Genomic DNA, 13,794 nt, shown 5'->3' with positions numbered 1-13,794 from the left:
TAGAGTGCTTTGATCGCATGCAGCCAGTAGGCCCAGCTCACACCTGGCCTGTGGTGTTTTGCATGCCTTACCATCGAATGCTTTATAGGAGGGGTTTGGACTGAAAACACATCAAAGCTGTTGGGTGCAGGATTTCTAATGCACCACACTTAAAACACAGGTGTGACTAGAACTGATGAATTGTCTAATCTAAAACATATGTGACACTAAATAAATGGGCCCATTGTAAGTTTTCCCCTTTGCTCCCATGACAACCTTAAAATGTAGGTTCCCCTCACTATCTTGATGAACAGGGGTGAATTTTACTGGAGGGACACAGAAAAACTTGGATCAAAGGCTGGCCATACATGGAGTGAATTTCTTTCCTGCAACCACAGGTTGCAATAAAGAAATTTGCTCGCCCCCCCACAGTGATGCGGGAATCCCTCCTGCCAGACCATTGTCTTCTCCCGGTGGGGGAAGCCTTCCCTGCTGGGAGAGGACACTGATTATCACTAGTGCCTATAGCAGCCACTAGCAATTGTAAGAATCTGACAGGCTGGTTGTACCCAAGTTGATCAATCAACTTAGTACATTCAGGGTGCCCATTAACCCCTTCCCGACCGGCGCACGCCGATGTACGTTGGCAGAATGGCACGGCTGGGCAAATGGACTTACAGGTACGTCCATTTGAATTCCCCGCCGTGCCATTGCGTGCGCACATGAGGCGGGTCCCACAGACTCTATTGCCGCGGGGATATCTGCAATCGCCTCATGGAGAGATGCTGATGTAAACAGCATCTCCCCGTTCTGCCTAGTGACAAGTGTCACTGATCACAGCTCCCTGTCATCCGGAGCAGTGATCAGAGTAATGACACTGCTAGCCCATCCCCCCTACAGTTAGAAATCACTCCCCTAGGACATACTTAACCCCTCCCTGCCCCCTAGTGGTTCACTGATCGCTGTATAAATGACAATGGTCCCAAATATGTGTCAAAAATGTCCATGTCTGCCATAACGTCGCAGTCACAATAAAAATCGCTGATCGCCGCCATTACTAGTAAAAAAAATTAATAAAAATGCCATAACTATCCCCTATTTTGTAAACGCTATAACTTTTGCGCAAACCGATCAAACGCTTATTGCGATTTATTTATTTTTTTCCCCAAAAATATGTAGAAGAATACGATCTTCCTAAAATGAGGAAAAGTTTTTTTTATATATTTTTGGGGATATTTATTATAGCAAAATGTAAAAAATGCTTTTTTTCAAAATTGTCGCTCTTATTTTGTTTATAGCGCAAACAATAAAAATTGCAGAGGCGATCAAATACCACCAAAAGAAAGCTCTATTTGTGTGTGGGGGGGGGGGGGGGGAGACATCAATTTTGTTTGGGAGACACGTCGCATGACCGTGCAGTTGTCAGTTAAAGCGACGCAGTGCTGAATCGCCAAAAAATGCTCTGGTCAGGAAGGGGGTCAAATTTTCTGGGGCTGAAGTGGTTAACAGGTTAAATCTGTTTTTTTTTTTTTTTTTTTTTTTTTTTTTTTTTTTTTTCATACCTCAAAGTATAATTCATTTTTTAAAACTTGATCTGGTAAGTTACCTTAGCACAGTTTGTAGAATGGTGTTTAACAATGTTAAATATAAAGTTAATGATTCTTCCGTTTTTGTGCTATTGAGTCAGCAGCAGCTGCACAAATATCGTTTACTGGGATTTGGTGACTGTCAGCGATGTGGTCAGTTACATGCTTCCCATATACAGACTGGAGAGAGCTCTTCTTCTTTTTTTTTTTTTTTTTTTTTTTTTCTCTGGTATAAAGTGCAGTAATGTGCAAAAATCTGTGGCAACAATCTGGCTTTCAGCAGCTTAGAAAATCAGGCTGGGGAAGACTTAGTTACATGCTTCTGTACTACTCTTTGCATGTTTTAAGCTCAAATATAGTTCCAAATGCAATAACCTTTTTCCTGAGCTTTACTGTATAGGCTTTTAAAGATCAACTCCAGGCCAACTCCAGAAAACAATTTTATGTATTCGGTAAACAGTACTTGTATTTTCTTAAAATTATCTAAGGGCCTTGGGTTAGGCTAAAGCAATTGTAGAAATGGAGGGTAAAAACTAGAGGCCATTTGGGTTCTGATAAGTGCTGACAGCATGCTGTTTCCTTTGTCCATTCAGAATGTTGGTGTTGCAATAGAGAGTAGACCCTGGCTTTGCTGTCCAGTAGGGGTTCCCATGTTGTGCCTAGTTGGGTAGTTTGCAGTTTACATATGAGGTGTTTTGTCTTCCAAAGCATTTTATTTCAGATGCGTGTATATTTAGCTACTTGTCTGCATTTTCAGCTTTAACAATTCTATTACATATATAAGCTTCAAAATATTCAACACTTGCATATAGGAATTACACTGCAGAGTTCCTAAACGGTCTGCAGTTGTCACTTTGTCGCCTCTTTTAAACATTAAGCAGTAAACTGAACAGCAAGCTAAATGTTTTCTGCTGTTTGACTTTTTCAGAATGGTGGTGTTTGGTTTAAAGAGGTTGTAACCCTAAAAAAGAGATCCTCTTCCTTTTTTAAATTGGCTTAAACTGCATAGTTCTTGTGCTGTCTAATCTGTCTCTACACTGTATAAAAAAAAAAAAAAAAAAAAAAAAAAGAAAAACACGTTTCTGTGTTCCCCTATGTAAACTGACCATGCTAATCATGGCAGCTGATCCATGATACCGTGGTCAGTTTACATGCATCTGTCTTGCAGTTCTTCTCTCCCCCTCCCTTCTGCTGTTATTAGTAGCTGGCAGTAAGGTCAGAGTAAAATTACTGCCAGCCCCTCTGATATACCAAGGTATACTACATAGGGTAAATGTTTAAAATGGTGTCACTAAATACCTTATTTCAGATTGTCTCTGTGCGGTCACATGACCTCCCCTAATTTAAGGACTACAGCTGAAGGGGCTGTGCGGACAGCACAGCTGTCATGTGACTTTCGGGCTGATGTCTGGGGGCATCTTGGCCCCTCCTGCTATAGCCCTTAAGATATAAATCTGGGGAGGAGAGAGCGGCAGGAGGTCATGTGACCACACAGGTGTTCTGAAAAGTTTTTTATTGGCATAATTTTAAACCAACATTTACACTGTGTAGTATACCAGAGGGACTGGCTGTAATCCTACTGACTTTACTACCACTTTAATGCTGAAATGTCCAGTATCCTTTTACCTGAAGCTGTAGCTTTTGAGTACGCTAGTTTGATCATTAACTTTCTTCTTTCTGTATTAGGACAGCCTGAATCGTTAAGCTCCTGGGAACTCTCTACTGGACAGTGAACACAAGGGGGCTGAACATCTGGATGACTTTGCCTTTGGGACAATAAAAGTAAAACTGCATTGGATTATGGGTCAGAAGGTTACAGGAGGCATAAAGACAGTGGATATGAGGGACCCTACGTACCGGCCACTAAAGCAAGATCTCCAGGGTCTGGACTACTGTAAACCTGCTCGTTTGGACCTCTTATTGGATATGCCACCAGTACCTTCTGAAGTACAGCTTCAGCACTCGTGGAATAATAATGATCGGTCACTCAATGTTTTTGTCAAAGAAGATGACAAACTTGTTTTTCACCGGCATCCGGTGGCACAAAGTACAGATGCCATTCGTGGCAAAGTTGGTTACACACGGGGCCTACATGTATGGGAAATAACGTGGGTCATGAGACAGCGGGGAACGCATGCCGTCGTTGGAGTAGCAACAGCAGATGCACCACTACATTCTGTAGGATATACCACACTAATAGGCAGCAATGGCAAGTCTTGGGGCTGGGACTTGGGGAGGAACAAACTGTACCATGATGGTAAAAATCAGCCAAGTAGAACATACCCTGCTTTTCTGGAGCCTGATGAAACCTTCATTGTGCCAGATTCTTTCTTGGTGGTACTAGACATGGATGATGGTACGCTGAGTTTCATTGTTGATGGACAGTACATGGGCACTGCTTTTAGAGGACTAAAGGGAAAGAAACTCTATCCTGTTGTGAGCGCAGTTTGGGGTCACTGTGAAATCAAGATGCGTTATATAAATGGACTTGACCGTAAGTGTTATATTTTTTTTTTTTTTTTTCCCACTTTGTGTCCCACTCTAGCATTGTTTACTGCCCATGTCATGCCATGTGGCCACCAGCGTTCCTTAGATGTTTGCCATATTGAGAATCAGACTGGTTGCCTATATGGCTCAGGGCACAGCAAATCTCCTGTGTTCAGAACACCTCAGTGGTGGCTGAGCTGTGTGTTTACAGCAAACTGCTCTGGGGGATCGCAGGCTTTGCTGCTTGAAACAGAATTATGTGACTAATACATTTTACGGCTGCAAGGGTGAATATAAATGGTGGTTTAAAGTGTAATATTAGACTTGCAAACCACACTGCTGCATTGGCAGAACTTAGAATCTGTCACCTTATTGACCAGATGATACAAGCCAATAAAATGGCTGTCTGCAGTGCAAGTCTGTATCTGGCTGCTCTGAAGTGTTCCTACATGACACTTCAATAAGGCTTGATATGGTGTAAAATGCAACATTACCAGGAAGCACACTATGCTCAAGAGCAAGGGGTGTGTTTATATTAAAAAAAAAAAGTGTTACGCCGGGTAAATTGATACCCAACATGTCACACTTCAAAATTGCGTCTGCTCGTTGAATGGCGACAAACTTTTACCCTTAATCTCCATAGGTGACGTTTAAAAAAAATTCTACAGGTCACGTGTTTTGAGTTAGAGGAGGTCTAGGGCTAGAATTACTGCTCTCGCTCTACCATTGGTGGCAATACCTCATGTGTGGTTTGAACAGTTTTTCATATGCATTCGCTTCTGCACGCAAGCTTGGCGGGACGGGGTGCATTTAAAAAGTTATTTTTACAGTTCTTTTAAAAAACAATTGTCACTTTTATTCCTAATACAAGGAATGTAAACATCCCTTGTAATAGAAAGAAAGCATGACAGGACCTCTTAAATTGGAGATCTGAGGTCTTTTGACCCCGCATCTTATATTTACACTAAAAGGCAATAAAAAATGGCCCTTTTGAGCTATGGTGGAAGTGACGTTGTGACGTCGCTTCCGCCCTGCAATGATATGGAGATGAGTGGGGGCCATCTTCGTCCTTGCTTGTCTCCATGTCAGGCTAGGGAGAGGATCCGATCTCTGCCGCTACCGACGGCTCCCGTAAGCGGCGGGGGGGGCCCGCTGCCGATAAAAGTGATCTCGTGGCAAATCTGCGTCTGGGACCATTTATCTTGAAGCAGGGACCGCCTACTGAAGATACCAGGGTTTATGGCAGCTGCTGCCATAACGGTATTCCTCTTCAAAGTACCAGCATAACAGCTGGTGGTCCGTAAGTGTTACTAAACCTAGTAATATGAAAATAGTTAATCCGCCTGCCCACAGATTATAAATCTTTTTACATTAAAATACTGCCACTATATACCTTTTTTGGATGATCTGTATACCACGATTACATGATAAACCGCAGTGTTTCTCCAGTGCTGAGTGTTCAGGAAGGAGATTTCCACTGCAGCCTGTATGCACACCCACATGTGGTGTCAATATCATGTGACCTGGCTATCTCTGAGAACAAGTAACTGTTCTCTACAGCATAAAAGACACAACTGAGCATGTGCAGGTTGGCTACTCTGCCTGTGTTAGCCGGCTTTCCCCAGATACAGTGCAGGAGGGACAGATCTATGCATACAGGATAAAACAGCCTTTTTACACAATGCAGAGGATTAACCCATTAGGTTCCACAGTGAGTATAACAAGCATGCTATGCTGCATATACACACTGATTTTACTGTTGTGGGGGTTAGTAACCAGTTTAGACCCCTGTGTTAGCAGGTGTAAACACGCAGTTGCTGAAATGGGGATAACTTCGGGTGCAACCTCCGCTTGCTTTCTTCAACTCCATCTCACAGGTACTGAGATGCATGGTCTCAATCAGCAGTAAATATAAAAATAAAGTTATATCTAGTGCTTTCTGTATAATCTTTAACAGCAGATAAAAACGGCAAAAATCATAGATGACACTCCACTGTACCAGTGTATATAAAGGCAGAACAATCGTCCCAGCATGTGGCCACAGGATACCATCAGAGGGTCTGGTCCCCCAAAAGTGTTGCGTCCCGGTAGGGACTTCATCAATGCCCACTGACACAGCCCCTACCCAGGACGCAACGTGTTTGGGGAACCAGGAGCCAGGCCCTGCTATCCCGCAGCCCCTGCTAACCATTTGATGGATGCTGGGATGATTGTTCTGCCTTTGTATAATGGCACGGTGGAGTGCCATCTATGAGTTCTTTACCTACTTTTTTTATGTGCTTTTAAATAGGTTATACAGAGAGCACTAGATTTCCCTTTATTTATACTGATGATTGAGATCGTGCACCTGTGAGATGCGGTTGAATAAAGCAAGCAGAGGTTTCACCTGGTGTTATCCCCATTCAGGAACTGCATGTTTAGACATGCTGGTAATACCGGGGTCTAACTTAAGCAGAGTTCCTGCCATTTTTGTGTTGTCAGCCGCTACAAAGTGTATCAGCTGACTTTTAATACTCTCCTGTCCCATGGTCCAGCGATGTGACTGCCCAAACCCAGCTCTCTCCTCTCGTGCTGGCATTGCAAGTGTGGGCACACAGCTGTGACTGCTCATCAATGCCTGGGTGATCTTCTGTGACATGTCCCTGAAGATTGCAGGGAGGAGAGGACTTCTGCTTGAGCCACCTAGGTGGCTTGATCGGAAGTGGGAGCAGGTACCTAAAGTGGAATGTCAGGGGGGTAAGGACTGCTTAAAGCGGAACGTCCACTTTTGGGTTGAACTCCACTTTATGGTGAGCTGCCATCTCCTCTCCGGTAGAGGATTTTTATAAACCTCTTATACGAACACCCACCCCCGCCCCCCCCAAGATAGAGGAAAAGTCCAATACATAGTTTTTTTGACATGGGCATATGAACTGTTAACTTTTTTTAAAGCAATTTAGTTTCGCATTTAATTTTTTTTTTTTTTTTGAGCATTATTTGTATCGTGCTACACTTTTTTTTTTGTTTTTTTTGTTTTTATATGCCTGCCTACAACCAGTAACTATAAACTTATCTGCAGTTATTGATAGTGGGCAAAGGCAATGTCACTCTGAATAGCGATTTGTGAAGTCCTCTAGCAGATTTTTGTACTTTCTGCTAGGGTTGTCCCGATACTGAGTATTTGCAGGATTATTTGTACTCCGTGCAATTGCTCCCAATGCCTAGTCTGATACCTGGACACTCAGGGATGATCGGTGCAGTTATCATGACAGCTGCTTCTCCTCCTCTCCAGCTGCTTCATTGAAAGCCACACAAGGAGATCGGTGATTATAACTTCCCTCGCTGCCACACTGATTGTTCCTGAGTGTCCCCTGTATCTGGCCCCCCCTCTGTGTCCTCTTCTGCTCCTTCGGAGATGTGACAGTCTGAACACTTCATATCAATGTCATAACATCTAGAGTGGCTGGAAAGAGACTGCCCTCAAAGGGCCAGTTGTACCTGTAAGGCTGGATGTCCAGAGCACCCCACCAGGAGGCATAACATTACAGTGAGTGGTGTTCATTACAAGATCTGTCACAGCCTGAGATCTCCTCCGCTCTGTCATCCAGCTTGTCTCCTACGATCCCCGCTCTGCACTGACAGATGACAAGGGGGTGCAGGAGCAGAGGAAAACGAGAACCCTGCCACTACAGCATGCGGGGATGGAAGAAATCTCTGCTCGCTGTGGAGAACTAAAACTGGGCAGTGACAAGCCCGCTGGCTGCAAGTGCAGCCAGCGGTCTTGCAAACAGGATATCACCAGCAATAATGGGTTTTATCAGAAAATCAGCAAGCATTAGAGGAACTACAGAGCTCAAAAGGATGACCTAGTTGGTGAAGGTGGGAGATCAGCAACGAGGACATGGAGAAGTTTTTGACCAAAGTGCGCTTTCTGCTGACATCACGGATGTCAGTCCAGGCACCGTGTCATCCCAACAGTCTGAATCCACCAGGTGCCAGTGCTTGCAGTGATGCTTTCGGCCTCTGAGCATCGTTAGAGATGGCTCTATGGTAAACTGCTGCCGGCAGATTAATTCTCCAGCTCCCAATCGCATGGAAGATGCCAGAGAAGCACGGGGTGGGTCCTGTGGATCAACATCCCCTTGATCCACAGCCTGGCTGGAAAACTATGAGAGGTCTGCACTGTCCAAGCCTCTGAGCTCCAGCATTGCTGGGACAAGCGCAGTTCCTCAAATCTTCCTCTACCTGTAGGCCGTGACATAGGACTATTGCAATGAACTTAAAGCCAAGTTCCACCCAGAAATGGAACTTCCGCTGATCCGGTCACATTTGGCATACAGGTATTTGCTCCACTTTCAGCAGGAGTGCCGCAGAATCTGCAGCAAAACTACGCCATGTCCTGTTTTTGTTTTTAAAGCTGTAGCAAAGCACTTGCTGGTATTACAAGACCAAGTTATTGCTAAGGGTTTCCATACTCAAGTATTTGGCAGATTTGTTCAACTGAAATGGTAGAAAAGTTGGCTAGGATGGTCTTGTTTACTGCTCAACACCCATATCAGTCCAATCTCTTCATGAGGGTGTTTATGATCCGAAAGACCTAGAATTGCCATTCCTATCTGAGTACTGTGGGTCCCCCCCCCCCACACCTTGTAGTGTCAGCACTTTGGTCACAAATGAGGGAGTGCCAATGGAGTTCCTTAGAATGTCACTTTCCATCATCCCATGTTTGCTCATTTTTGTTCATTTAAGAGGCAGTCATTTTCAGACCAGAAATCCATTTCCAGGCTATAGATTTAACAAAGCAATATGGCTTTGCAAATCGGGAACCTATTGTCCTAGATGTGCCATCCACCATCACAAATATGTAGTGGGTGCAGTTGCATTTCTGACTTCTGCACAAATTTCTGCTGTGCCTGGTGGCTAGACAGATCTCTTGCCAAGATTATCCCTAAAGGATTGCAGATCTGTTAGGAGCATTCTAAAAGACTGCATGACTTAACGAACTGCTCTTTCAGAATAGACTTGTTTGCATTTGAAGTGAATGAAGGTAAGACATGCTTTTACTCAGATCAAACTCTGGGGGTGGATGCCCTGGCTGTTCAAAGGAATTTTCCCTGGCCTGTGCCAAATGAGCAGTCTGAGATTCTCATCCTGGATACTGAGAGGACTTAAAAGCCGGAGGTGTTGCCTGACCAAGTCATTGGGTATTGTGCTCAAGAGCAGGAAAGGCAGCAGCAAGGAGCACATATTGGTCTGGAAGGTTATTCTACCCCATCATCCAACTAAAAGGAGCAAATTCAGTGAGGCCTAGAAAGGCTTTGTCATAGGTACACAGACAGCTACACCTTTGACAAAGTATCATACAGGGGCTGTCATTGCAGATGTAAAAAAAAAAATGCTAGTTTTGCTGCAACACTACAGTCCACCCTGGCATGCGCTTAGTTTGAGTGGCATATCATTTAGTCAGTGACTCAAAACATTGGGTGTGTCCACCAGGTAGCGGTTGTATGTAATCTCCTCATAGCTATACATTAATGTCTAGTACTCACAATGAGAACACCAGACAAAAAATCGCTTTCCTATCATCCAATAATCTGATCATTGGTACACAGCTTTCAAAAGCTGATCCCAACAGTTCATGTGAAGTTATCTTGAAGGGACAAGCGCAAATCTTTCTCTTACAATAACAGAACAAATACTTGTGTAATTTAGTATAGTATTTGTATGAAAAGTGTAGCCAAGACCACGCATGCCTGGAAATGAAAGAATACATTACTTCACATAACTTCCAAAGTTGTATTGTCGTTTGAGATTTTTCATCACTTTAATAACCTATTTTTCTATGAGACTAGCATGCAAGAAACGGGCGATTTGTTTGACCGATATTCTTGTGTACGAGGCTTAAGATGAGTTCACACTTGTGCCCTTCTAAATTAAAAATGTCCTTGCTAATTGTGGGATGAAAAGATTTAGAGGGAGTCCACCTGAAAAAAAATATTAAAAGCCAGCAGCTACAAATACTGCAGCTGCTAACTTTTAATAAACGGACACTTACCTGTCCAGTAGTCAGCGATGCCGAGCAATAGCTCGGCTCTTGGCGGCTGCCGCCGCCATTATCGGTGAGGGAATAAGTAAGTGAAGCGTTGCGGCTTGCACTTCCTGGTTCCCTACTGCACATGCGCGAGTCGCGCTGCACGTCCTAAGTGGTCCCCGCTATCTCCTGGGACCTGTTTCCCAGGAGACAGCGGGGGGGAGGAGGGGGTGTGACTCCTGCAGGAGTCTAGTCCTCGGAAGTGGGTGCAGATACCTGTCTAATATAGTATCTGCATCCCCCCCCTGAAAGGTGGCAGTTGTGGCACCGGAGGTGGGGGGGGATCAGATGGGCGGAAGTTCCACTTTTGGGTGGAACTTCGCTTTAACTTTTTGTTTCTGAATGCTTTCTGAAACCAGTTGGGTTTTTTCTGCTACACACTCTTAAGCGGAGTTCTGCCCCCCAGGAATACATACTGTAGCTGCTGACTTTTAGGCTACTTTCACACTGAGGCACTTTACAGGCATTATAACGCTAAAAATGGTGCCTGCAAATGCCTTGAAAGAGCCTCTCCAATGTGAAAGCCCGAGGGTTTTCACACTGGACCGGTGCACTGGCAGGACAAGAGTCCTGCAAGACGCATCTTTGCAGCCCTGTAGGAGCGGTGCATACACTGCTCCTAAAGCTCCCCTGCCCAAATGAAATCAATGGGCAGCACCGCCGGCATGCGCTGCTGCAGCCGGCACTTTGCGGGTGGTTTTAACCCTTTTTGGTGTCCTGCTAGTGGCCTAAAACCTCCAAAAACGACAGTAAAGCTCTGCTAAACATGGCGGCGCTTTACCGCCAACACCCCAGTGTGAAAGTAGCCTTATTGGGATACAGTGATGTCAGCACCCCAGCTGATGTTTCCCTAGGCTCTCGGGTGCTGCCATTGCATGTGAGTGGCCACCGTGAGGTGGTGGGGGGGGGGGGGTGTCGGCAGATGAGCTGAGCTTCACTTTTCTCCACTTCACTTCAATCAACTGGCCAAATTAAACTCTTGCAGATAAATATGGTCACACCTATATTCATGCTGTGTATTAGGGTGCACCAATACCGAGTATTTGCACAAGTATCGGTGCAAATGCACCGATACTTTCAGGCTTCTTTCTTTGCGCTGTCAGTGGGGATGAATAAATGTTCCTCTTTAACTCCTTAATAACCCTTAACTCCCTATTCTCCTCATTTAATTTTCCAGCTTTTTTTTTCTCTTTTTTTCTGTTCGCCTCTATTTTATAAACTATAAACAATTAACTTTTTGTTTGCTTTGTTAGGTAATATGTGAAAATATTCACTATTTATACATGTCACATTAAAGTGCACAATTAAAAAAACAATCAATTTATTTAATTTGTAAATGACTTTTCAATGCTTTGTACCATTGCTGACATGTAAAACAAAACAGTTGCGGTAGGTATTTGTATCGGTTCTTGTAAAATAAAATGTATCGGTGCGTCCCTAGTGTATTTGCATGACATTTGTCTTAACCAAGCAGTTGGAGTGTAAGCTCCTCCAGAACCAGTTTTAATAATTTTTTTTTTTTTTTTTTTCTTTTCTTACAGCTGAACCTTTGCCTCTAATGGACTTGTGTAGAAGGTCTGTTCGTCTTGCATTGGGAAAAAAGAGACTAAATGAAATCCAAGCACTTCCGCTGCCAGCATCTCTCAAAGGCTACCTACTTTATCACTGACAAACCATGCAGGACTGTAATGGACTGGTCACCCTTTAACCCAGTGCTATGCATCCCAAGGCTCCACTTTTGTCCTTAATGCTTGCCGGTAGGAAGATAGCGGTACAGATTCCTCACTTGCATGCCTCTATCTACAAGATACCTCCAGGGCCCTTTATTCCTTCTGACCCTGCAACAACTAAAAATCTTTTCCTATGAAGGATATTACAACGCGTGACTTAAGTGGTTCATGTTTAATATATGAAGTGACTGATCTATTTTTTAATGTAATAGTCTATTTCTGAACAGGAAACAGATTTGTTTTCATATGCCCCTCTTTATGGGCTCTTATGTGTCTAAATTTTAAATGTTTTGTTTGTAGTTTACCTGCCATTGTACCTAAAGACACTAAGGTCTGAGTGATTTCGGTCTCTCAATTCTAAAATACATGGGTTCAGAACTGTAGCATTGCCCAGATGGGTAATCTTCCGTTTTTACATTAGACTGGAAGCTTATAGAGCCCCTTCTAAGTCCCCTGGTTTAGAATGATCAATGTATAATTTATTCTGCGAGCACCCCCTTCCAGACACGTAGTAGTCCCATCATCCCAGGGATGTGGGAGTTGTAGTCTAGTGTTTCTACTACAGGAAGTGGAAATTGTACAATCATTTGACCACCCGATTTTGAGCTGTGTTCTGGTCATGACTAATAGCATGTTATCAATTAACAGGAAGTTGCCCTTACGCCTTCAGATACAAGTGCAATGCAAAAGCAGACAAATTCGGAAGCTCTTGCTTGGATAAGCCTAATGTGCATTTTGCAGAATGTTCTTGGTATCCATATTGCAGGTGGAGAGCTAGTTTTGTCATTGATCGTATACCCATGTTTTCAGTCCATTGAACAGCCAGTGGACCTGATGACACATCTGGCTTAGTGCCTCACATTCCCAGGACTGACCCATGCCTTGCTGACTGATCTCATAACCACTTGAATAATCCATTCATCCTTTTTGCCTTCACTTTAAATGCCGCACAGATCAAAATGGAGAAACACGATTGCACAGGTACAATGGCTAGGTTTTTATGTATGTTGGGTATGTGAATTTAAAGAGCACCTTCTGCCTTTTCACATGGAAGGCAGCCTTATTGTGGGTGGAACAAATATGTGAACGCAGCCGCTGTCTTCTGAGTGATGCGGCTGGTTAATGGCAAATTCAGGCCTTTATTAGCCTGGCCCACAAAATGGCTTCATCGGCTGTGTCCAGGTCACAGGTGCCAAAACATTGCTGCTGTAGGGTACGGAAAAAGATTGGACATTAAATTTTAAAAAGTGCACATTGGTGCCAAGACTGTAAGGGTAGATCAGGTACCAACCTTTTCCTTGCCTATAAGCTAACTTGTCTTGCTGGTAAGGACTCTTGCTGTATTGCACAAATAAGAGGGATTTGTAAAAGACTTCAATTTTTTTTTTTTTTTTTTTTTCCTCCTCCTTCGGATATACTTTTCAGCGCAAGTAGTCTTCCACCTCACAAAGTGGCTTTAGAGAGTCTCCCTCCGTCTTCAGTTTGTCTGTACAGTTTTTATTTCTTTGTAATTGTGTAGATAATTTCTGTAATAAAGAAATAGTTTATTAAATATAAATGATCTAGAATCTGTCTGCAATTCATCAAACTAATGAAGCTATAAGGTTACCTTGAAGGATTACCAATACAGATTTTTCAAGAACTGTTTTACTTTTTTACATTATTGGGGGAAGTACTGGTATACTGCAAAGATTTCTAGTGTGACTCCTAACAATACTTCTGTTAGAGTGGAGATTGGTGAGATTTCTGTCATTTCTCAGGGCTAAAAGTGATATTCTCTCCAAATGGGAGTTTTTTTTTTGGTTTTTTTTTTGCCTCTTGCACACTTGCAGCTTGAAAGAGGGCTCAGTACAGCTTTTTTTTTTTTTTTTTCTTCTGAGCTAAAAGGTAGCCCATTATGTACACTGTGCACAAAAGCACATACAAATGGCACTGAGTATTC

At 43.4% G+C, this 13,794-nt stretch overlaps 1 protein-coding gene across 4 annotated transcripts in view; it reads left to right on the top strand.

The window, feature by feature from the left end:
- Positions 1 to 13,494, top strand: part of SPSB1 (splA/ryanodine receptor domain and SOCS box containing 1) — a 34,487-nt gene extending 20,993 nt beyond the window's left edge. For 2 of the 4 annotated variants that reach the window (XM_073603014.1, XM_073603012.1), the window contains exons 2-3: positions 3,252 to 4,059; positions 11,664 to 13,494. In XM_073603014.1, coding sequence (XP_073459115.1) covers positions 3,366 to 4,059; positions 11,664 to 11,791 — 822 coding nt within the window. In that variant the 5' untranslated portion in view covers positions 3,252 to 3,365 and the 3' untranslated portion in view covers positions 11,792 to 13,494. The remainder of the gene's footprint in view (positions 1 to 3,251; positions 4,060 to 11,663) is intronic. The other 2 variants (XM_073603015.1, XM_073603013.1) reach the window with 1 other exon arrangement.
- The last annotated feature ends 300 nt before the right edge of the window (positions 13,495 to 13,794 follow it).

This window comes from Aquarana catesbeiana, linkage group LG10 (assembly GCF_042186555.1).
Source record: "Aquarana catesbeiana isolate 2022-GZ linkage group LG10, ASM4218655v1, whole genome shotgun sequence".
NCBI lineage: Eukaryota > Metazoa > Chordata > Amphibia > Anura > Ranidae > Aquarana > Aquarana catesbeiana.
The sequence above is the reverse complement of the archived record's forward strand: the minus strand, read 5'-3'. Positions and strand labels throughout refer to the sequence as shown.